Here is a 25,216-nt window from a genome sequence, read left to right as displayed (position 1 = left end):
AACACATTAAAAACTCATACACCTGAGGAAAGGCAGCCTGAAAGCCCACTGACGGTGAGTAAAACAAATGGAATGAAACACTCAATATGCAAATAGATGGAGCCAGCAGCCAATGGGAAAGAAATATACGTTTAATCTAACAAGATCGTGTTAACAAAACAAACATGTAACTGCATGTTTACAGCTTACTTAGTTTGACTCAGTTTCATACATTTGTTCAGCAACTTTAGTGAGAAAGAAACAATTAAAACCAACAGAAATGTCGGCATTTTTTTGAATGTAGGGTTTCAAAGTAGCAACAGACTAAACTAAATAGCAATAAGTTAATTCAACTCAAAAATGCCATTTGAGTGAGCAAAATCATCAAAAACGTTCCCTTAACTTAAAATAGTTGAGTTATATGTGGGATATACTGAGTTTTATGTACAACAGACTTAATGTATTTGAGTTAAAACAAAATGCGGGATTAGTGTTGTATGCAGAACCCCAGTGACTCACTTTAACACAAAAACCCGTTTTATTTGTATTATTTTGTTCGTTAAATTACAGAACGCTTCTCTACGATAGTATAACGCATTGAGTGGCACTGCGTGGGACAGGGCAGCGTTAATGACCCTGTGATCCTCGTGCTTTAGTCTAACAGTGATCCGGTCTGGTGAACAGTGCTTGTGAATGAACCTTTAGGAAAAAACAAAACCCACAAGTGACATCACACCTGCACGGCGCCGCTGAGCTCGTGACGCGCTTCTCGTGACCGCGCGCGCGCCTTCAAATCCCCTCCACCGCGCGTCCGCAGCGTCCAAAAGAGCGCAAGCGACGGAGCGGGACGTGCGCGCGCCGTCAGCAACATGAAGAGCAGCAGGTGCCCAAAGCGAGCCACTCGGAGCGCGAGCCCCAGCAGCGGCAGCGCGAGCCCGAACTACAGAAGTAGCGCGAGAACAACCGCGAGCAGCCGCAGCAGCGCACTTTCTCCAGTTCACAGCGCGAGCCTCGCACTCTTCGTGCTGCTGCTGCTCTCCGCCGCGCCGCTCTGCACAGGTGAGGCACTCAGCTTTCTCCTCCCTCACCTTCAGTCAGAGACCCTTCCTCCATCCCTCCGCTCATCTCTCGGTTTGCTTTGCGCTCAGAGCGCACAGAGCGGCGCAGTCTGAGCGCAGAGAAGTGGAAAGAGAATAAAAAAGTTTTTAAAGGTTCTTTAAATTTACATTATTCAAATGTGTGCAGTGGCTTAGCACGAATTAAACATGTTACTAAGCGTAAAAACTTAATTCCATCTTATTTAGCATCTTTACATGGAACCGATTTGAGTCATAAAGATTCAGCAACTCATTTTTTCTTCAGTGTACGCTCTTAGAAAAGATGGTTCTTCAAGGGTTCTTTCGTGAAGAGAATGGTTCTATTTAGGACCACGAGCAAAAGTAGTTTTATATCCTTAACAAGAGGGGTTGTCAAGGGTTCTTTCATAAACGGAATAGTTCTATTTAGAACCATGAGTAAAAATAGTTCTACACTCTTAAAAAAGATGGTTTTTCAAGGGTTCTTTAGTAATGATTCTATTTAGAACCATGAGTAAAATAGTTCTACACTTTTAAAAAATATGGTCCTTTAAGGGTTCTTTAATAAATGGAATGATTCTTTTTAGAACCATGAGTAATAATAGTTCTACACTTTTACAAAAGATGGTTCTTTAAGGGTTCTTTAGTAAAGGGAATGGTTCTCTTTAGAACCATGAGTAAAAATAGTTTTACACTCTTAAAAAAGATGTTTTTTCAAGGGTTCTTTAGTAAAGGGAATGGTTCTATTTAGAACCAAGAGTAAAAATAGTTTTACAATCTTAAAAAAGATGGTTCTTCAAGGGTTCTTTAGTAAGTGGGAATGATTCAATTTAGAACCATGATTAAAAGTATTTGTACACTCTTAAAAAGATGTTTCTTCAGGGGTTCTTTAGTAAAGGGAACCTATTTAGAACCATGAGTAAAAATAGTTCTACACTCTTAAAAAGAGGGTTCTTCAATGGTTCTTCAGTGAAGGGAATGAGTAAAAATAGTTCGACACTCTTAAAAAAGATGGTTCTTCAAGGGTTCTTTAGTGAAGAAAATGGTTCTATATAGAACCATGAACACTCAAAGAACCCTCTGCATGATTACTTGGATTTGCATGGTGAAATGGCTCTTCATATTGATAGAGAATGTGCTGTAGATGGTTTTATATAGAACCTTTCCGAAAAAATGTTCTATATAGCACCAAAAAGTGTTCTTTTACTTTAACGATGTCAAGCTTGTAACAAAAGAAGAACCCATTTTCATGTTATATAGAACCCTTTTCAAAAAGGTTCCATATAAAACCATCTACTGCACATTCTCCATCAGTCTGCTGAACGCTTTCGTGGTGCAAAGAACCCTTTAATTATGAAAAGGGTACTTGTGTTAATTACCCTTTACTAATCCTTTATAATTATCCTTTACTAAAGAACCCCTAAAGAACCATCCTTTTTAAGTGTGTATATAGACACCAAAAAGACTCCTTGTATTGTTACAACACTCTTAAAAAAAGGTTCTTCAGGGGTTCTTTAGTAAAGACAGTGGTTCTGTATAGAATCCTGAGCACTTTAAAAAAAATTTGCATGCTGAAATGGTTCTTCAGATTGATGGAGAATGTGTTGTATGTGGTTCTTTATAGACCTCTTTTGAAAATTGTTCTATATAGCACCAAAAATGTTCTCCTACTGTTACAAGGTTGACACCGTATCAGTAGCAGAACCCTTTTTGGTGCTAGAACCAATTTAAAAAAGGTTCTATAAAGAACCATATACTACACATTCTCCATCAATCTAAAGAACCATTTCACCATGCAAAAAACATGGTTCCTTATAGAACTCTTGGTTCTAAACAGAACCAACTCTTGAGGAACCATCTTTTGTGTGTGTTAAAACCTTTCAAGAGGAAAAAATCTGCAAAACTGAGCCGTTGAGATGTAAACAGTGTCGCTCAGAGTGGTTTAATGTGAAATGAGTCGTTGTAGAGAAACTGACCCTGCGGTCACGATGTCACAAATAAAGCCATTTTATTTGGTCTTACAGTGGTCCTGCATGTGTGTGCAGTGAGTTTTTATATGTGATGTTTATAATGGTAAAATAGTTTTAAACCCCAAAAGCTTGTCGCAAAAACTCTCGGGCACCAGCCAAAGAATCCATAACCATTCTGTGTGCTAGCTTTCTTTGAAGGAGCCCTTGGAGACACTGCACATTTCAGACACCTGGTTCCCTTCATGACCACTGTGAGCAATTCAGGCTTGAACTGAGCATTTCACATCAAACCACCCTGAATGACTGTTTACATCTTAAGAATTTGATAATGAAATTTTGAAACATCGGTGGACTTCCCCTTTTAGTGTTCTATTGCAGCTTGAGTCCAAATTTAAAAGCTCTGAACAAATGATCCTTTACTGAGGAGGGAAGTTACTGTAAGTGTGAAAACTGAATTGAAGAAAAATGTGTTCATACTTTAAAACAGCTGAACAACTAACATTTAAGGTTGATGGAATAATTCAGTCTAAATGAAAAACCTCTGAACAAATCATCTTTTACAGGCGAGCCGGGGAAATAACTGGCCTGTCTATAAAAGATTATTGGAAACACGTACAAATAAACGTAAGTAAACTTTCAAAGACTTTCAGCGCAGCCTGGGTCTAAATTTAAAGCCGAATGAAATGAATTACAATCCGCACGAATGATCTCACACCAAGTCAGAACTACACGCAACAGGTGTTAGTCTACCTAAGGACTGTCTGTCAGTGCTGCTCTGTCGTCTATGTATGATTAATGCAGTGTTTCCTGTGAGTACATGATCATTAAAGCAGTGCCAAAGGCTTCATTGTAACTCTGAGGGGGGGCGCGCTGCTCCAGACCACCCGAGCCATCTGACTTCAGATGCTCAAAATAGTTCTAACATCAGTCTTTCTTTCCTTCATTACCGTTTACACACACAGATCAGTGTAGCCGTTACAGAGAGAGAGAGAGAGAGAGAGAGAGAGAGAGAGGGAGTAAGATAGAGAGAGAGAGGGAGAGAGGGAGAAGGAGTGAGAGAGAGAGAGAGAGAAAGGGAGAGAGAGATTGAGAGAGTGAGATAGAGAGAGAGAGGGAGTGAGAGAGAGAGAGAGGGGAAGTGAGAGAGAGAGAGAGGGAGAGAGAGGGAGTAAGATAGAGAGAGAGAGAGGGAGAGAGAGAGAGAGGGAGTAAGATAGAGAGAGAGAGAGAGGGAGTGAGAGAGAGGGAGTAAGATAGAGAGAGAGAGAGAGACAGAGAGAGAGAGGGAGAGAGAGGGAGTGAGACAGAAAGAGAGAAAGAGAGAGAGAGAGAGAGAGAGAGAGAGAGAGGGGGAGTGAGATAGAAAGAGAGAAAGAGAGAGAGAGAGAGAGAGAGACAGAGAGAGGAGTGGACTGCACTTTATCAGCTTTAACAAACAGTGAGTTTACAGTGAGACTCAAGCGGACATTTCGTGTCAGGTCGACAGAACCAACGGACAACACTCAAAAACCGGTCCAACCGGTCCAAAACCCATTTTTAAACCAGGCAAGTTTATTTAGATGTTTAACGAACTAAAAAAATTCGCTACACCTAAAATCCGCTACGACTAAACTAGCTAGCTAGCCAGCTATCGCTAACAAACTAGCTCGTCTCTGGCATTAGCTAACCTAAGTTAGCGTTTTAATCGAGGGCAGAGCTACAGTCTGCTTTGTTTACCTCACCTTTAAACATCCCGACACTCCTGAGCATCGGGAGAGTGGAGCAGGCTCTGTCAGCCACAGTAAAGGAGCATGAAAGATTCTAAATGTATACGGACTTCATTTCCCACGAGTCTGTGCGCAGGAACGTAAAGACGTGACGGAAAATCTGGATTTAAACGGAATGATCCTCTCTGCTTATAAACAATAGAACCGGAACATTAGATAAATTCCCTTAAAATGATAAGTGATAAGAAGAGCCATACTTTCCTCAGATACCTAGCGCTTTGCAATGTCTGATTATCATGATTATTATTGCTTTCATTTTTATTTGTCTGTTGTTTATTTGTTTGTTTGAATTTCATTTTGTTATTTTAGATTATTTTGCTGCTGTTAATTTATCCATTTAGTGTAGTAGCGATGTATGTTGTAGTGATATGTGTTATAGTTGTTATGAATAATTACGTAGTTGCATCTGCTAAAGCCGAGGGTGGCGAACTAAGGGTCGGTGTCCAGCCCTGTTTGGTGAGTTCCCTGCTTTAGCACACCAGCTAAACCTGGTAATTAGCTGTTGAGTTGAATCGTGTGTGCTTGAGAAGGTAATTTGCCTAATTGTGCATGAATCCGGCCCTCAAGGACCAGAGTTCCCCACCCCTGGTTTAAGCCATAGTTGTTTAAAAATGATATGATTAAAATTTACATCTTTTTGTCAAATGTACCAACCAAAAGCAGTCATGAAACACTTAAAAGGCAAGGTCCAGATATGTTTAAAGTGAATTATTGAGTGGGAACTATTCTTTCCCCCCAAAATGTTGAAGAGGACACGTCCCCCATCCCACCCCCCTAAAATCTACACCTCTGTGTGTCTATATACAGTATTCTGAGTGAATGAATGCGTTCATATGAGCATGTAAAGCCAATAGGCCATCAGTCATTTTGGAAATGTAAGTTATTTTGAAGGCTGTAAAAGCCCGAAAACAGAGGGCTGAGAAAAGGCAGTCGTAGTGATGCTCTCCAGCGCCTGCTAACGAAAGACTGAAGAGATTTAAACACAGTGAAAGCTGTATGTTTGATCTGGTGTATAGTTTCATTTTGAGGGTCTGTCAGCTCGCTGTGGACTGAGGCTGTGTGCGTTTCGCTCTGTGTTGAGCTGCAAACATCATTGTGTGTCTGATAGTTGTTGGATAGTTGTCAGAGTGGCTGATGTATCAGTGGATGACGTTTGGAAATCTGTGTCAGGGTGACTAATATTAGATGGATGAATTCATGTTCTTAAGGCACCTTAATACACTTCACACAAGTACTTCGGTTTTCGTCCTGCTCTGCTCATGATCTTACTGCATGTGCTGGATGAGAGAGGAGGCTGACACTGTGATCGCTTGCTTTTGAAGATGCTATTGCTTTTCTGGAAAATCATGGAAAGCCAAATTTTAATCACATTTTTTAAATAAAGAATTCGATATAGCATGTAAACATTAAAGTTTCAAAGTATCAAAGTATCTTTCCGTTTATATGCAGTTGTATGCAAAAGTTTGGGCACCCCTGGTCAAATTTTATGTTTTGTTGATTTTCTAAATGAAAATAAGTTATGCATCCTTTACAGAGAACACACTTCTGCTTATATTAGTGCACGATTACTGTTTATTTGCTGTAATTGACATATTTCATGTAAAACATAAAAAGTGGCTAGTGAAAAAGTTAAGGCACATTTTATATTTTGTGTTTTACTTTTTAAACTCAGTCAATAAATATAAACTGTGCACTAAATTTAGCAAAAAATGAAATATTGAAATGTGTTGTGTGTAGAGGACGTGAAGTTATAAAGAGTGTTTCAGCCCACACTGCTTTTTAAATACAGGGTAGCCATTCAGAACAGAGGTAATTTACATGTATCAGCATTAAAGGCACTGCAACAAAAGCAGGTTGTTTAGTTCTAAGGGATAAACGGAGATTGGAAAATTCTCATGTAAAAATGTATAAATCCACACAAACATTATAAGTGGACTCATATGTAGGAAAAACATAGAATATGGGCCCTTTAAAGCTTTATTATTGTCATTAATAGTTTAAAATCTACCAGTTTTGCAGTACTGGGCTGTTTGTCATTGTCAGATGCATCATGCTCCACATTAGGCAAGAATGACTTTTCTGGCGAAAGTTCTAAATTCAAGTCACTTCTGTAATTTCTAATTTTGATACAACCATTAATGCTTCTAAGATCTTGAAGTTAGACTGCTTTGTGCACTTGAATAACATTTAACCTCCTTTTCTCCAGCTAAAAAAAAGTATCAACTCTGCCATCGTCAAATAAGTAATACAGAATAAAGAAGTCACTGAGTGTGTTCAATGCACTTAATAGTCCGATAACTGCAGAAAATCAGATTTTGTCAGTAATCCAACACGTTTACATGCACTTGAGTAATCAGATAATGGAGAAACTCTTGGTCTATATGAGTCAGACAGTATTCACTGCTTTACAACCAGCCAATAAACTCACAGAATCAGACGTGACGTAAACGCAACGTCAAACTCATAAAACTTCATGCCGTGGCTTTTTTTAAAAAACATCGCACCACTTTACCTGAAAATATGAGCATACATCATCTAGAAAACGAAGAATATTTAAATCCTTTATTTCATGTTTGGTTTCAGCGCCACTCCAACAGTGTTTTACTGTGTCTCGCGACTTCCACCGTCTGTTCTCGTGCATGCGCAGACTGAGAAATCTGATAGAAATCGGAGTAAGAGTTCACATACACTGAAAAATCTGATTACTGAGCCAAAATCCAGCTCTTTTTATCAGATTTCTTAATCAGAGTATGGTGTTTACATCCGATTATGATTGGATTATTGAGTGCATGTACACGCATTTTTTGCATTTTTACATCCTGTCTTATGAGCATTTGTTTCAGGATTAATTAAAATATTCTCTCCTCATTACTTGACATGACTAGACGTCTATTGATTGGATGTGGTCTGGGAAATGCTCAAGGGAATCCATGGATGATCTAATCAATCCAGTGTCCAGATTAACCAAAGTGACTGACGGACTAAATAACACGTTGATTGATTCCTTTACTCTGGCTACTGTGAAAAAGTAGGAGATTCAGATGAAGGGCTTGATTGATGAAAGCAGTGCTGAATCATGAATCATGTTCCTGAAAACTGACGGGACTGTTTTTATCTGCAGTGGGTCCAGAGGAGAAATCATCCCTGTACACTGATGTACTTCACCCTGCAGCTCCTCTGACCCGAGTCTTAATTCAGCCATTAAACAAAAAAGCAGGATTGATCTCACATCAGTGTAAAAGGGCAACATCCACCAAAATATCCTGCCCACTGCAGCCTGAAGTGTCTGGAAAAGGATAGATTTGAAGCAGCCTGAATGAAAATGTAACAAGAGGCTTGAAATGTGAGGAGCTTCATGACGTTAATGTCTAGACATTCTCCTGGGTGTCAGTACTGGCAGTTTGTGATCGGTTGTGGTCCAATGACGTGTTACGCTTTGTGTGTCATTACATATTTATAAATATGCAAACAGTAAACACTAACAAGCAAGCAAGAGCAGCTTTACAAAAGTCCTGTATTGTGCAAAGACAAGATAGTAAGAGGTTATTTTTTATTGATTATATTAACCATATCGCTGTTGGAAGAAAACCTTGTATCTTCAAAATTGTAACTTTACAGGAGAAGGAAAAAACTACTTTACTTTTAATGTAAGTCAATGGAGCCAGACTTTTTTCCAACTCATTTTGTTTCTTTTGGTCCATTCATCATGAAATTTACACACAATGTAAAGAACAACAAGCATTTTCAAATTAGGTCAAAAACTGAAAAACGAAAATGGAGATATAAGGTTTTCTTCTGACAGCAGCGATATATAACCTAGTACAGCTTAAATATTAAACAATGATTCATAATAATAAAAATAATAATAATAATAATCATAAAGGTTTGAGCATCCATAATTATGTTTTGTTGATTTAAAATTTTTGTGTGCAATTTCTGGAAATATTGGCAAACCTAAAATGTAGCATATTAAATGTGCTACGATATAATCTTTATACATGACACTTTTTAGTGTTTTTTATACCTCAATATGTTAAATTAAGCAAATTAACAGTAATTGTGTATTACAATGTGCAGAAGTATGTTGACTGTAGGATATATGCATATATATAAATTTTTTTTTTTTCTACTTTTATTTATAAACTCTTTTATATAACTCTAATAAATACAGTATACATTTCTTGTAAAGCTTGGAATTTCTTGGAATGGCATATTTGGCTGTCCAAACCTTTAGACAATAACCCTCACATTTACAATTATGTATGTGGAAATGAGCTGACAATAATAAAATATAATTATTGCGTGTTTGTTTGTTTAAAAGGTACTCCAGTGTTCCTGAATCCATCTACAGTACAGCATGAGCAGCTCTTAAACCAGGTGGGTATTGCCGACTCCCAGCCAAATCACACACACACATAGTGAAGAGTGTCTTCTCATGCAGTCTTATTAAACCACTTAATCCTTCCTCAAATGCATTTGATATCTCCCTCATAGTTATACATTTCCAAACCAATATCTGATCCTTAGGGGCCATAACACATCATATCTGCTCGCCTGCAGCACCGGAGTTTAACTAATGACTGAGCTTCTGCTCTTTCTGTTCATGTGAGCGACAGGTGGGCCTAAGTAGCTGTATGGAATTGCTCAGAGACCTGTTTTCACAGCTGTGTGAAGATCATGACTATTAGAGTTAGGCCTTCAGTTTGTGCCATGATTGTCGAAAATTGGTTCAAAAATTGCTTAAAAAATGAGGAACAAAGTCTCTATAATAATGTTAGTTTCTGCAAGAGCCCTTATGGGACTCTAGTAGTATTTTAGCGCTAGGCTAACACCGATTCACAAGAACATTTTTGGCTGTTCTAGATCAAACCAGGACACTTGAAGATCACAAAAAAACATTTTGTGTTTTATTTAAATCTTGCAGCAGCCACGTTCATGTAAATTTTACCTTGTATGTAGAAGTTTTGCAGTGATTTTAGCAAAGATCTCTGGATTAGAGCTGCTGCTGTTTTCCATGTGACTGAAACACATTAGTCAGGCTCAGGCTAACACCCCCCCCCACCCCCCCTCCACACACACCCATTTTGCCTTTGTGTAAAATAACTTTTTTTAAAACTCACCACATTTTCAGTTTCTTCATTTATATGCTGCACTGAGATAACCGAGGTGGCAGGCTAGGGATGAAAACTGGCAAAATCATGAACTCTACAGAGCACTGCCTGGTGTGTCAGCCAATAACAGATTCACACCATCGTTCTCGAATTTCTCGAGGCTGATGTTAGCTTCTTATTCTCATTTCCGTTTCATCTTAAATAGTGCAGCAGTTATAAGCTGGCACCCATAGAAGCGTCTGAAAGTAACTGCTACATCAATTAAGGTGAAATAAGAATAAGAAGCTAACTTCAGCTTCATCTAATCTCTGTCCGCTGTACAAGACTCAGTTACAATCAGCAAACCGAGACTGTTTCAATTGAGCTGCTGGCTGCTGTAATTTAGCTCCTGAATTGCTGCAGATATACACTTGGATGTAACATTTATAGTTTGTCTGAAGGGTCTTGTGTTTATATGCGAGCGTAACTGGCCCAAAATTCTACTGGCCCACCTGGTATTCTCCCCACTCTTTCGATTATCCGCTCCAGAATTGGTCAGGTCAACGCTCGATCAGTGACGTATCCAGGTTTTCCAGAAGGCCTAGAGTGAGTTTTTTTTACTTATGAAATTGATTGATTCTCAATTCCTGATTTTGTTAGTGGTTAATCTGATACATTAGGCCTTCAGTTTAGGTCCTGAAGGCCTATCTAAAGGGAGAGCCAGTTTGGCTGTATCTATTTAAATACCACAGAAAAAAGACCCAATCAAATAATTTTTGAGAATTAATTTTGAGAATTTTACCCTTTACCAAAACTTGACAATTGAATATTATTACTTAAGTATTACTATAATATTTGCAGAGTTTAAATACAAACATGATCTAAAAATTAAAAAACAGGGTGAACTGTGAAAACAGTGCTTATAACCTTTTGTAACACTGAAGTAATAGAACTGGATGTAGCTGGTACATTTTCATTTGAGAGGCGTCATATGAAATTTGAAATGTTAAATATTCCAGTGTATTTTACAGGAAGGTTTCTTCCTCCATGAAATCAATTCACCCCCATGTTTCTCCTGTGCCCTCTCCCGCAGATAGATAATGCGTGCTCGTCCTACCTCTCTGCAGAACAACCCCTAAGGGTGAGTGAGGCTGTCTTTATGCAAAGCAGTGTCCCTTAATGTTGCCCAAAAAAACTCCTTTGAGTCAGCACCATGCAGCTGCAGAGTTTTCTCTGGGCTTTGGAAAACATCTTTGTGCCATTTCCATAGCATTTAGCCTTGACTTGAGCCATCTGGAAGAAGAGTATCCAATTAAACTGTCTGCAACCCCTCCCATGTCTCCATTTTAGACATCTGACGTACTGCGGGACTTCTGCGGGTTGATGCTGGGGGTGCTGCGAAAATCTCAGGTGAATGCTTTTGTACTATTTTAGCTTTAGGAATATGAATATTTTTGAATACACATATTATAAACCTTAAGATCTCTGCTGTCCAGAAAAGCCTTACAGTTCCTTGCGAGAAAGATGCATACAAAATACATTGTATACGTGAATTATATAGCGGATACTAAATTATGTATTTTTTATTTTTTTGTATTTTATGGAAATATACGTCAAACATACTTTTCTGTATCTTTTAAAAGAAGTACATTTTTAAATTATGCTTTAGTCTGCAAGGAAGCAAACTTGAATAAATGTATTTCTTAACATACTGAAGCATCCTTAAACAAAAGTATGTTTGTTATCAACTTAAGTGTATTATATAGAAGACTTTCTTACAGCGCTGACTTTTAAAGTAGGCTTTAGTACATTTTAGTTGCAGCTTACCAGCAATCAAATATGGATATCGGTACACTGAGGAGAGTACATTAAAAATATGTTTAATCCATAATAGAATAAAGCAATAAGCCACGAGAGGCCGTGTTACTGTGATTTTACCACGGGGAAGGGTGTTCTTAGGCATGACACGAAGCAGAGTCTGGGACAGGGATGCAGTTTCACTTTCTAAAATTTATGATAAATCTTAATTTTTCAATTTAATTCTAAAAAAAAGATTCTGTAAAAAAAAAAACTGTTGTTTTCACAATTTGAAATTCAGAGATTAGGGTTTGGAACAGACACCTCCCAATAGAAAGTACTCTCTCTATAAATAATGCTTTATGTATTTAATAATGCTTAATGATTTATCTCAATTAATGCCTTGTGTTTAATTAGATCATTACATAATCCTTGTAAATATATAAGATCTGAATACTTCAATGTTTTTTTTTTACATTTTTTTTACTGCTGGACTGTAGTTTGAACTCAGGAGAAAGGTCCATATATTAGGCCTCTGGCCTGCCAAAAACAGAGTATAAAGAAAACGTGAACAACATACTATTATCTGTCTATTAAGTAAGTAAGTTTGACCGGGTCTCTCTCTATTACAGGAGTTGGCAGCTCGAGAGCCGAGTAAAAGAGTGAGTACTTTTACCCTTTACACAGTCATCATTTACTGCAATTACAGTCAAACAGGATCATAACAACAACCTTTTTTCTATGTCTGTGTGCTCGTGTAATCACGTTTGTGTAATTTTACCTGTTACATGCTACTTGTATGTCCTTGTTTTTTTGTTTTTGTGCACGTTTGCTTTTACTTTCCATTTCTGCACACGTTGCTGTGCGTTTCGCGTCTTCGTGCTTGTTTGTGTACATGTCCTGCTGTGAATGTGTAGTTTTTATTTCATTACACTAAGCCGAATGGTGCCGGATTGTCTGATGGGACGGTAGGTTATCTGAGATTATCCCATTCTCTCTGCTTTACTCTGAACACCTGCCGCTTACCTCATTCTGTCACTATTCTGCAAAGTTGCAGTGTTGGCTTAGACCTTTAAGCTGCATATTGTTACCTGGAAGATTATAGACAATAACAAATGCACAACAATGAACATCGCTTTCTCCTCCTCTCTGTATGACCTGTGACTTCTTCACTTTGTGTGGCTGTCTTCACTGCGTGCTACTCACTGCTTGCATGCAACGTGTGAGTTCATCTGCGTGCCTTGCCGCTCGTCACCTGGCCTGCCAAGATGTGTCAGAACACGAATGGTGTCGAAACGAACCATCCAGAAGACAGGGCCAATTTATGAAAATACCTTTTGTTCATTAAAAAGCTCTTCCATTATTCATTGCAGACGGTGTTTCTTAAGTGCTGCAATTTTCTTGAAAACTCCCTCTCCAGTGACAGTTTTTAAAATTAATTTAGGATGAAATGAACTTCTGAAATGGCTCAGCAGCTACTTTATTTGAACTGTTTGGCCTTGGATAGGCGAAGAAGTTGCTCTTAGCTTCTCTAACTAACCATCTGAGCCTTGTTATGTGGGTGGCCTACCTAAATGAATGGCAAATGATTGAGTGAACTGAAAGTATGAAAGAGTTATAGTTCAGAGTGGGTGTTAACTCTCTAGCATAGCTCAGAGTCCATGTATCCTAGGAGAGTCCTAGTGGACAGTACACAACTCAAAATCTTCGAATCGCTGCATTGCTCACATTATACCACATTTCACATATGCGACCTGTTGTAGAAGTGCTCAGATTGCAAGATTCATCAGATTCAGAATTTCAAACACACTTAGAAGGGAATATCTCAGTTTCTTCAAGATTGCTTCGTAATTCAGTCATTGAGATGTAAACCGTTCTGAGTGTTCTGATGTGAAATGGTGAATTGTGCAGAAACAAAAAACTCATGAAAATAGTAGTGATAGGAACCAGTTATGGTGATATCTACAACACAAACACAGCCATTTTATTTACTATCCAAAACAGCCAGTGAACCTACATATGTCTTTTAAGTTATTATGTGCAATGTTGATAGTGATAAACGAGCAGCAACGTTTAAAAAATAAGTCTTCTTTGGATAATATTTTGCCTTACAATGCCCTGCATGTGTCTCTCCGCTGTGAACGTATTTTAAAAATTGTTTTAGGCCAAAACTTTCTCTCAAAACAATCTAAAAATGTCTCAGGCAGCATAAATTTCTCTTTTTGAGAAATTACATGCTTCAGATGTCTGGTTCCTATCACCACCACTGTGAGCAGTTCTAACTCAGTACGTTTCTCTAGAACAGAGCATTTCAAATCAAACCACTCTGAATGGTTTTGTTTACATCTTAACCATTGAATTATGTGGAAATTTAGAAAAATCAGTGGAATTCCCCCTTTAAAGGAATCTGTTGTCTGCTGCCCCCTAGCAGACCCAGTCTGTCCTGTCAGTGGTGCTGTCTGGCTTAAAGAGAAATTTCACAGATTTTTAAAAATTGCTGCATAATTTAATCCTTGAGATGTAAGCAAAGTCTTTCTAAAAGGTCTGAAATCAACTTGAATATTCATTACAGTTTTGGTGATAGGAACCAGAGCTCACACATAGCCATTTTATTTATTATGCAAAATAACCAGTTAGTCTACACGTGTCATCTGAGGTTTTATGGGTAACATTGATAATGATAAACTAGTGTCAAATCCAAAATCCCTGCAAAAACTTTTCTACAATAAGTGAATTAAAAAATACTATTTAGGTTGGATTTAACTTTGATGTAGAGTTTTAAAGGCATTAAATGCTTCAGATGTCTGGTTCCTATCACCAGTGTTGGGAACAATTTCTAAAAACCCCAGTCATTTGAGCGTAGGTATGTGTATAACATTAGCCCTCCTCTCCCCGCCCACTTTATTCTAATAGGATGCCCCAGATGGTTCATTTTGATCATTGACGTTAATTTCCACAAGAGATGATAAAAAAGAGAGCCCTGGAAAAGCATTTCACCATGTCAAGTTTTTCAATATGTATTGAAATCGTTACACCTTCATATTAGTTCATAAGTGTACATTAGCATGTCGCACAATTTTGCCTTATGGTAATCCACATTGCAGCAATTACAACACAACAAAAATGACTTACACCAAAGTTTTTCTATTACAGGGAATTAGAATGCAAAATCAGTGAGTAGTAGAGCTCGGCCTTCAGTTCAGGCGATAAACGTCAAAACTCTGATATGATAATGCTATTTTCTGCTAGTGCATTCTCCCTGTACCTTCGCAGTGCTGGCCCAGACATTCTGCTTTTGCATGGCCTTTCCTGTGTTTCTGCGTTCTGTACTGAGCATTGCTGCACTCCGCGTGCAATATGAACACCGAGCCGCACTGAGGACGAGTATGTGTGTATGTGCGTATGAGCGAGTGTGACTGGTGGCCAGCATGTGTGGAGATGGTGGTGTCCTCTCTGCGACCTGTGCCCTATCTCTTTCAGGGCAGTTGTTCATGGTTTTCATCTCTCTCTCTGTGTGTTCCTGTATGTATGTGTGTATGTGTCAGTCCACTGTGTTCCACCCTCTCCTGCAGCTCATACCCAAGCTCCATAGCAGAAGACGCAGAAGAGTGGAGTCACATGTATGTATCCTCTGCATACTTCCTCCTCATGTAGCCTGTTGTGAAGATAAGACAGAGGGAATGATCTCTTCTTCCTGTTGAAAAGATCACCCATCTCTCTTCATTCTCCACTCCACACAATTACATCTCCGAGATAGACGTAATTGTGTTGTTCCTTCTGATGCTTCAGTGTTACGTCTCGTGACTCATGAGCAATGCTGATGTTACCCACTAACATCTGATGCTGTGTCAATTCAATAACCTAAATGACTGAAAACCTTCTTAGACATACACTGTGTGTCCAAGAGTATCCAGATAACTCTTCTAATTAGTGAATTCAGCTACTTCTGTTGTTGATATTGGCATTTATTTGCACGTTTACAGTTTGTATAATGTCCCTAGTAAAGCATTGCCAATGGAATAGGACACTCTGGAGCAGCCACACATGAGCCTAAGATCACCATGCCCAATGTCAGGCATCTGATTGAGGGGTATAAGGCCCCCCAAGCGTTTTGGAGCAGTGGAAGTATGTTCTCCGGAGTGATGTAGCTCCAACCAGTGCCTTTGGGATGAGCTAATCATCTAACATCAGTATCTGACCTCACTAATGCTCTTGTGGCTGAATGCAATCAAATCCTCACAGCAGTTTTCCAACATTTAGTGTAAAGCCTTCCCAGAAGACTAGAATCTGTTTCTGCAGCAAACACTGTAGTAATACTCTTTATTTCAATAGAAAGGTTAGAGGAGCAGGTGTCTACAAACTTTTGGACATACAGTGTATGTAAGCTCAGTTCTTCAGACTGAAAAGGGCTCCAATATACGTCTTGTAAAGATTTTGTGGTAAATGTATAGGCACATTTTTACATGCTTTAACATATGTGCGCTGAACTTTACATAAAAAAAACAATTACGGAACTTCATTAAAGGTTCCTCTCAATCTCGTAGCTGTAGGCTTTGTCCAGTTTACTGGGCAGACAGGGTTGTCATAGTGATGTCAATCTATTCCTGTCGAAAAGTTCTCCCACCTCTCTTCATTCTCCACTCCGCAAATGAAATTTCTGAGATAGATGTAAATATCTCAGAAACTGAAGCTTCAATGCTACATCTTGTAACTCAGGATCAGTGCTGATGTTACCTGCTACCACATCATCTGATGCTGTGATAGCATCTGTAACAGCTGATGTTGATTTTCCACTGTTACGTTGCTGTTAGACCGCAGCATATAATCATGTCATGGTTTTGCTATGAGAGCTCTCAAAAGTGTAAAATCAATTATCTTAATAATAACTTTTGTAATTTTATATGCTTTATTTACGTATAAACTTAAGGTACTTTGGGAACAGCAATAAGGTATTAAATTGTAAATAGCATACTCAAGTTTTGCAGCTTCTTATCTTCCTGTTATTTGAAACCTTTGAAGCTGCAAAGCACAAACATGTTGCACTTTTGAAAAACAGTGTTTTCAAAATGGTTCTTGGTAGAGATGCAACAGATTCAGTACCAGGCATTGGTGTTGGGTTTCAGCAGAAAATACTAGAATGAATCAGATCCAGTCCTGTCACAAATCCGGCCTGAAATACAAGACATTAAAAAAATCGTATCACAAGTATACACACCAGAAGCAACACATTTTTGTTTTTGTTATTTTTTGCCATATTATTTGTATCGCAAAACAAACAAACATGACACAGATATCATTTGCTCCATACCAATGGCCAAACAATGAAGCTGGATAGGCTGCTTTCTGTTTTCGAAAAGGCAAAGAAACTCAAAGAGTGTCGCTGCCTCAATCAGCAGAAGCTAATCTAATGCCTCATTGAGCAGAAGCTAATCTGACGCCTCATTCAGCAGAAGCACAAACTTTTCTTTTTGAAATGACCCTTTTGAATCAGTGCCAATCACAGAGACAGCAGTTGTTGGTCGTGAGAGTTCATGTACCCTACTTCACTATGTAAGATTTAGGGATTTGGAGACCCCTCTGGTCGAGACATGTAATTGTGTGCAACGTGCGGAAGAACATTTTGTAACATTGGTTGAGCTTCGGACCCCTTCCCCGAGGGGATGAATCTAAGAATTGCAAGCACAATGAAAGAGTATTTAAAAACAACTGAGTCACAACTTGGTGAAGGACGTATGTTCCGTGAGTGAATTCTCTACTGTTATCATCATATCTTCATCAGTATAGTGTTAATTTTGCATCTGAGACCAGACCATCAAGCTGAAACTTGTTTTTTAGGCTGTGCGTGTGACGTTAATACATGTCCTTGCATATGATGTTAATGCACACGGACACCATATTTTTACGCGTTTTTTCCTTCCTGACTCAGTAATGCTACGTCTTTCAGTTTTAACAAAAATCATACATAGTGTAGCATTAATTTTACATCTGAATAAATCACAAAAATAAATCAACCAGTGATAAATCGGGGCGTGAAGGCCATGTGCACTGCCATGTTGTAGCTTGTTTGAGTAGTTTGAGCATCATAGCCTACTTTTAGGTGCTTTAGTAAAGTGGTTCTGTTAAAAATAGTTAGTATTTTTTTTATAGTAATTTTATGGCTTAATAGATTTGAAATAAAAATATCTGATCTGTATTGTATAAACAGTGTTTTTATGCCTTCTCTAATTCTTGGCTATGATCCTAAAAAAACCCTTTATTGCCGTAGAACTAGTTCTACAGTTTCTACAAACTTTAAAAGGTTTTATCACGCTCACCTACAAAAATGATTCTTTAATGAACTATTCTTCAAAAGCTTCTTCAGGAAACTACAAGTGGTTCTTTTTGCACCTTTATTTTTAAAAGAGGTTCATCTGCAACCAAATTGGTTATGCTTTTTGAATGGTAGCGTATAATTGAGTAATGTTTTGTTATGACGTTGTTATGAAAGCTCTCAGTGGTATCTCTGGTATTGCACTCGGGGAACTGATAATGCCATTAGCAACCACTGCAAGTTACGCAGGTCTAGAGGCGTTTGACTGTAGTAGGAAATTGCATCCTTGTTTAATATGTTGTGATTCACCTTCCTTTAATACCATAATGATTCATTTAATTATATCTCATCTCTGAAGCTGCTCTTCCGCTCATTAGGTATCGCTTTAATTTAGCGTGCATGTGATTTTTATACATGTTTAGGGTATTGGGGGCCGAGTGAGTGATATGGAGGATGTATGTATGTAGGATGTCTTGCAGGACGATATCATGTTTCTGAAATTTCTAAATCTAAATCTCCCCGACACTTAAGTTGTGTTTTCAGTTCATTCTCATGAGTGATTGAGTGGGTGTTTGAGTGTGTATGGGAGGTGGAGGTGCATTCGCGGTCGTTTCTGCTTGCGCGCATCCCTTTCCAAACGCACATGTTGCACTGCGCCTCAAAATTAGTTGCATTAGCTGTTCTTTTCCATTCGGCCAGTAATTATTGACTGAAATTATCTGCACTGACCTGCACTGCTTTGCACAGGTCCTACAGCATCGCCAGGGACATAACACTCAAACAAGCTCGCTGATGTAGGGGAGCACACTGCGGGTGGGCCCTGAGCAGTGAGGGCCCCCCAAGGACTGGACGTAAAAATGGACAAATTAAAAATATACTGTCTTGCAGACAACAGAAGGACAGACAAGACTGCATCTACCACTAGTGTTATGGATTTGACAGACACTGTGAGAGAAAATGTGAGAAGAAAAAGGCATTTTGGTTGTTGTTTAATGTAAAAGTAAAATGAAAAGAAATAATCCTCTCAGGCTGGATGTTACAGTGATATTCCCACAGCTAACGCACAACGCAAAGCAGAATAAAATCAGTGTAACGGCTGGACACGAGTGGATTATTGCTTTTAATCCATTATTGCTTTTAAACGGCCACAAAATACAATACGTTATAATGCACCAATATTCAACAGCTAACTTAATTTATTAATAATAATAATAATCATAATCAAAATAAATATATTTTGTAAGAAATATAATGTTAATGACTTAAAATTAGTCATTAACACTTTATTCAAATATCAAGTGCTTTTTACAACTTCTTCGAACATGCTCAGTAACTAGCAGCCATTCATTTAGAGTGCAGACTCCTTGGCCATTTGAGATTTGCCTGTGTTGCTACAGGCATGTCAGTTGCAGTTTAGTTTACAACCTTCCCATAGGGGCCTGACCCGCACTCTTTTTTTGTGGGGGGAGGTGGATTGTGGGGGGGTTGAATTTTGCACTGTAAACTTCTATTCAAACTCCAAACATAAAACTTTAAATGCTGAGGAATGTCCCTAAACCTTATTAGAACTTATCAAACCCCTGCATGAGAGGTGAGAAATTGAAGCAATAGAATCATCACAGCTGTGATGTTATACGCGATAACACACAACCTCGAGTGTTCTATTGCTTTTATACAACAGTTAAATTAATAAAGTAAGAAATTAATAAACTGGGTCGTGAGTGCGGCATTTAATGTTTTAATTTTTGCAATTGCTTCCGCCAAATTATAGTTCCTTAACAAGCAGCTTGTTGCTACGTCAGAGTAACGAGCTCCGCCCACTTGCTGCACAGCCGGCAGTTCGTTCTCCAGCTCCTCACACTAAATTCTGAAACTGTCATCGAGTACCATTCACCAAACGTGTAGTCTGGTCTTTAGAGTCTGACCAAATCAGACTGAGCCATAAAACTGCCGCAATATCAAGTTTAGCTCAGTTTTGTCAATTTCTGCCAGATCAGTATTAATGTTGTTTTGTTCCAGCCAGTCTGTAAAGCATCTTACAGCCCATTTTATTTGACAAATGGTATTGGGTTCATTTCTGGCTGATTCCAGGTTGTTTAGCTGTTCTTCTGTCACAGCTGCCGACTGAAAAGCTGCTCAGTGGTGATGACAGTTTGGGAATTCAGTGTCGTCTCATCTTCAGAGTCTGACCAAATCGGCTGTCGGTCAAATGTGATCTTAAAAGTGTCCATTTTCTGTTTGTGCAAAAAGTAAGAAGTAGAACGTTCAAATGGCTTGAGCGTCTCCTACAGTTGGCAAAGTCGTTGCTTAGCTACGGCATCTCAGTGGAGCGATACAGTGTTTGTGAAACGCTTCTCAACCAATCAGCTTTGAATGACTAGTACTGTAATTTAGTGACCTGGATGACCTGGAACCTTCATAGACATAGACATAAACTCATGTTTTGAACATGTTTAGAGATCCAACTCACTCTAAATCATTTTTTTCATCCAGAAGCTGAAAGAAAACCAGAAGCTTTAGTTCAGCGGTGTCCAATCTTATCCACAAAGGGCAGTTTTCATTTGAAACAAGCAAAAAAACAACTGGCTCCACTTGTTTAATCAGTTCGTCTCAGACTTCAACAGCTGATCATGTAGAGTCCTGCTTGGTTGGAATGAAAACCTGCAGCGTCACTGGCCCCCCTAGCGACACTGGACACTCCTGACCTAAGCCAGGGTTGTCTAATCTTATCTCGCGGGTAAGACTGGACACCCCTGGCTTAGGTCAATTGTCATAAAACTACTAGGAACTAGGAACAGTTTGTTAGGAAACTAACAAGGAGTAACCAGTAAATACATTTGAAGAAGGGACAAGACGTTAACTGTATACTGAAAGCAACAAACAAAACAAAGACTATACAAAAAGGAATGAATGGGAAAAACAAGACAGCAGTGAATACAATGATTACAGGGTGGAGACATGAGGTTACAGACAGGGACATGATGGAGACAGAAGGTTTTTGACTAAAAGTCAACCATTTCCAGAACACAATCCCATGACATGGAGTCTGTGACAGTTTTTTTCCAACTTAGAATTAACACACTTTGCCCGATGATATTTGAGGTGAAACTGCAGTTTTTCATTCAGGCTTGTTTGTTATGTAAATGGCTTGATGTTGTTGAGAACTTGGTAGGGCTACAAGTTATGGATTGAATACCATGTTGTGATTTTGATAGGACTTTATATTTAAACCATCCTGGTTAACTGACCTGCATTATTTTGACCACAGTTGTTTAAGTTTGTTTAGACTTTTCTTATGCATTGGTAACAGTTAAAAAACAGTTGTGCAGCTCTAGAACCTGGCCAAAGAAAAGCAGCACCACATACCAGTGCTAAGACTGATTTAGATTTAGGGCAGAGGTGTGTTGCTGAAGGAGGTCAGTCTTGTTTAGTGAGAGAGGGAAACAAGCCCGTGGACAACACTTTTACACACATCAGAAGAACTGTTTGTTTGGCTGGGGGCGGCGTGGCCACCTTATCCTAAAACACCATGCAAAGCTTAGTGGAATCTGAGGAGTTGACGTTGCTGCTTTATGAATTTTGGCTTCTTGAATCATGAGCATTTGAACCCCTTAAACTCCAGGCCTACTGCTACTCATTTTACTTTTAACTACTATCAACTACTCATTCCGCCGCAGGGGTCCATGCTGCCAAGGACCTCCCCACCATTTCCCACTGCCTATGAGGCACTGCACCGCTTCCACACGCTGAAAATGCCCACATGGTCCCCCCACGTTGTTTTCTTAGGCTGAGCCCAACTGGGTATGACGGCTGCCCGGCCACCAGGCGCTCAAAGAGTAACACTACCCCCAGGCCCGGCTCCAGGGGGACGTCCCGGTAACCCTCTCCCAGGCAGGGTACATAATAAATTGTGTCCACTGATCAAAGGGATTTTGGATCGTGTTAGTCTGGGTCTTCACTCCAGACATGTTCACCTTGGAAGGCCCTTTGACCAGGACCGTACTGCTCCAGATGACTTAGCTCTGAAGATCCTTAGACCACATAAGTCCTTCTACCACACTAAGGCCCTGATCCAGGAAGGATCACCCCCCAGAATGAGCTGGAGGAAGTTGCGTGGGACAGGGTCATCTGAGATTCTCTGCTTTCCCTATGGCTACTGTGACCCTAGCTGGATCAAGCAGTTTAAGATGATTGAAAAGGATGGATGAATTATTCATGAAATTGACATGTAAATTATGTAGTTTGCTTCCATAGACGGGTCCTTTAGGCTTTAAGGTGTTAAAATGAAAACGATTCTGTGAAAGCTTTCCTCTTGGAACCACATTTTTAGATTGAACAGTGAGGAATAACAGATCTTACAACGCTGTTATTGAGAAATGGCTTTTGTTCATGCACATAATTTAAAGACGGATTCCATTGTTTTCCTAAAATTTTGCATAGTGCAATTATGAACATGTCAAAAAAGTCATTCAGAGTGTTTTTTGTGAAATGCTCCTTTCTAAACAAACTAACAGACAATCGTTTACAGAAGTGGTGATAGGAACCAGACATCTCGAGCAATTAATGACTCTAAGAGTTACTGTACAGAAAGATATCAAATGAAATGGTTATGAATACATCGCCAGGTGCCAGGTGTTGTTTTACAACAGTTTAGAGAGCGAAAAAATATTTTTTAATCCCTTCGTGGTGGAGAGGTACATGCAGGGCATGATATGATATAATACCCCAAAAAAACATTTTTTTCAGATTTATCACTATTTTACCATTTTATTAACATTGCATATACAAACTCAGAACACATGTAGGTTCACTAAAATGGCTATATTTGCACTGTACCCCTGGTTCCCAGTAACACCACTGTAAAGAAAATCTGAGTCAATTTCAAGTGATTTCTGTACAATACAACACTCTGAATGCCTGTTTACATATCAACAGTTGAATTTAATTGAAATTTTGAGAAGTCAGTGGAATTCCTCTTGAAGTAATGTGCTAGTTGTGCTACAATATATCTAAAAATGCACTCTCTCTTTTCAGGAGGACATGCAGGGCCCAGGCGCCATCCAGAGTAGAGGATACTTCTTATATCGGGTAGGCAATAGTGCAGTAACTTGCCTGTTTGTTCTACAACTGTTACTGTAATTTGCATAGTTTGTAGTTAAAATGTTAAAATTAGTCTTTAATGTGCTTAAGAACAACAGTAACTGACAAGTGACATGTTTTATTTTCTCTTTACAGCCGCGAAATGGAAGACGGTCAACAGAATATGTGTAAAGAGGAGAAAGAAAACAGGTAACTGGCTCTGCGTTCACATTACCAGGCTGAAGTGGCACAAATCCGATTTTTTGCCCTAATGTGACTCAGATCAGATGTGTTCAGGGCTGTGTGGACACGCAAATCTGATTTTTTCAAATCCGACCTGAGCCACTTTCACATGTGGTCCTAGATCGGATTTGTGGCCATGCGACCTTAATGTGACGCTCAGATCGGAAATCATGTGCTTTTTTCCCACTGCGTGCGCACCATCATTCAGCGTTACCATGGCAGCGGCGCCGAACAGAAGTTAAAACCTGTAAACAGTGGAAAAGCAGAACATCTCACCTTTTTCGCCTTCGTCTTGCTCTAATAATGAACATCTGAGAGCTGATCAGAGTTCATTACCTTGGCAGCGAAGGCTCGTTCTGCTCTTTAGTCTTTTTGCTGATGACGCATGTGATGCACGTGATTCATTCACGTGACGCTACTGAGTAGGATGTGTGCATGCGGGTCATTTCAGGGAGCCGGTTTGTTCACAATTAATGACAAATTTGAAACTCTTACCTAAATGAGTGTGAACAATCGTGTCAGAGAGATCGGATTTAAGCAAACAATCAGATTTGAGCGATGAGACTTGTAATGTATACGTAGCCTAAGGCCCTGTACACCCTCAAAAAGAATGTAATAACGGTCTGCAGAACACCTTTCGTCAACAACACTTCTTTATAGTTGTCAGCAAGACTGAATCAGTGACAGAGCTTTCGTCTCTGTGTCTCCCCCTAGTCCTTGTCCTGTGGAGCTGCTGTTTATACCCAGATGAAAGCCAGACAACCCTGGACACCACACCCATTCCTCCGGAGCACCTGCTAACTGTCCGTCTATGGTGTATAGTGATGTTAAATGTACATAGAGAATCCAAATAAAGTCTTTTTTTGACCCAAAGGTCCTGATTGTGTAACCATGTTGTGTCTTTTGAATTAAAAGCATTCTGAAATGTTCTCCCGTTGTTGTGTGATTTTGAGTGACTAGCTGTGAAGCTCTCTGTCTGCATATCTTTGTCAAGGAAATTGGTGAGGTTTTGTTGGATGGTCCTGAATTGGTGAACATTAAAGCTGATGCATTCTTTACCACCCCATAGGTGGGGTTAATTGTAACAGGCTGAGGGGCTAGTCATAACAGTTGCTAAAAGGTTTGGCAAATGCAAAACAATTAATTCTACTGTTTCTAATTCTAATGTTTCTATAATGTTTAAACAAATTGGATATCCAGCCTGAATACATCCAAATATATCGCTGCTGTCAGAACAAAACCTTGTGTCTCCATTTTTGTCGTTTTTCAGTTTTTGACATAATTTGAAAATGCCCGTCTCCCTTTACATTGTGTGTAAATTTCCCAGTGAAAGGACCAAAAGAAACAGCCTAAAATTACTTGGAAATAAGTCTGATTACATTGATTTACATTAAAAGTAAAGCTGTTTTTTTTCTTCTCCTGTAAAGTTACCATTTTGAGTTTTTGTTCCGACAGCAACAGTACGCAACAAAATAAATATGATTAGAGAAAGACGCTGTGACTAACATAGCAAATTTATTTTTGACCACAAAGTGGAAAAGTTACAATCAGAATGATAATATTTAAATATATTAATTTACATTTTACATCCATAGTACATTTTTGAAGAAGCTGCACATGAAAACTTATAAAGCACGATGGACGTATATGGACTATTCTTGTTAAAGTCATTGGGAGGCTTAGTTGTGACAACTAACCCCGCCATGTGGAGGCTGTTCTTTAGCTAGGCCAGCTCTCAATGTGAGTTGCTTACATGCCTTAAAACAATGCTGTGCTGTAGCCGAGTGGGTGATTAAAATAAATAGGTGTGAATTCTTTGACAATTGAATATGAAAGTTGCTTTAATGTCACAAAAAAAGAGTCTTCAGGGTCGATCTTGAGAAATATCTTCTTTTATTCCCTTCTT

General features: G+C 39.0%; 1 protein-coding gene across 1 annotated transcript; it reads left to right on the top strand.

The window, feature by feature from the left end:
• The first annotated feature begins 848 nt into the window (after positions 1-848).
• Positions 849-24,239, top strand: nmu (neuromedin U). Its single transcript, XM_036582603.1, has 10 exons — positions 849-1,038; positions 9,113-9,168; positions 10,975-11,022; positions 11,232-11,291; positions 12,311-12,340; positions 12,596-12,646; positions 15,251-15,298; positions 23,023-23,076; positions 23,224-23,277; positions 24,025-24,239. Exons 1-9 carry the CDS (start codon positions 849-851, stop codon positions 23,257-23,259), a joined length of 573 nt encoding a protein of 190 aa, XP_036438496.1. The 3' UTR covers positions 23,260-23,277; positions 24,025-24,239.
• Positions 24,240-25,216: the final 977 nt, after the last annotated feature.

This window comes from Colossoma macropomum, unplaced genomic scaffold, assembly GCF_904425465.1.
Source record: "Colossoma macropomum unplaced genomic scaffold, Colossoma_macropomum, whole genome shotgun sequence".
In the NCBI taxonomy this organism is placed as follows: domain Eukaryota; kingdom Metazoa; phylum Chordata; class Actinopteri; order Characiformes; family Serrasalmidae; genus Colossoma; species Colossoma macropomum.
The sequence above is the reverse complement of the archived record's forward strand: the minus strand, read 5'-3'. Positions and strand labels throughout refer to the sequence as shown.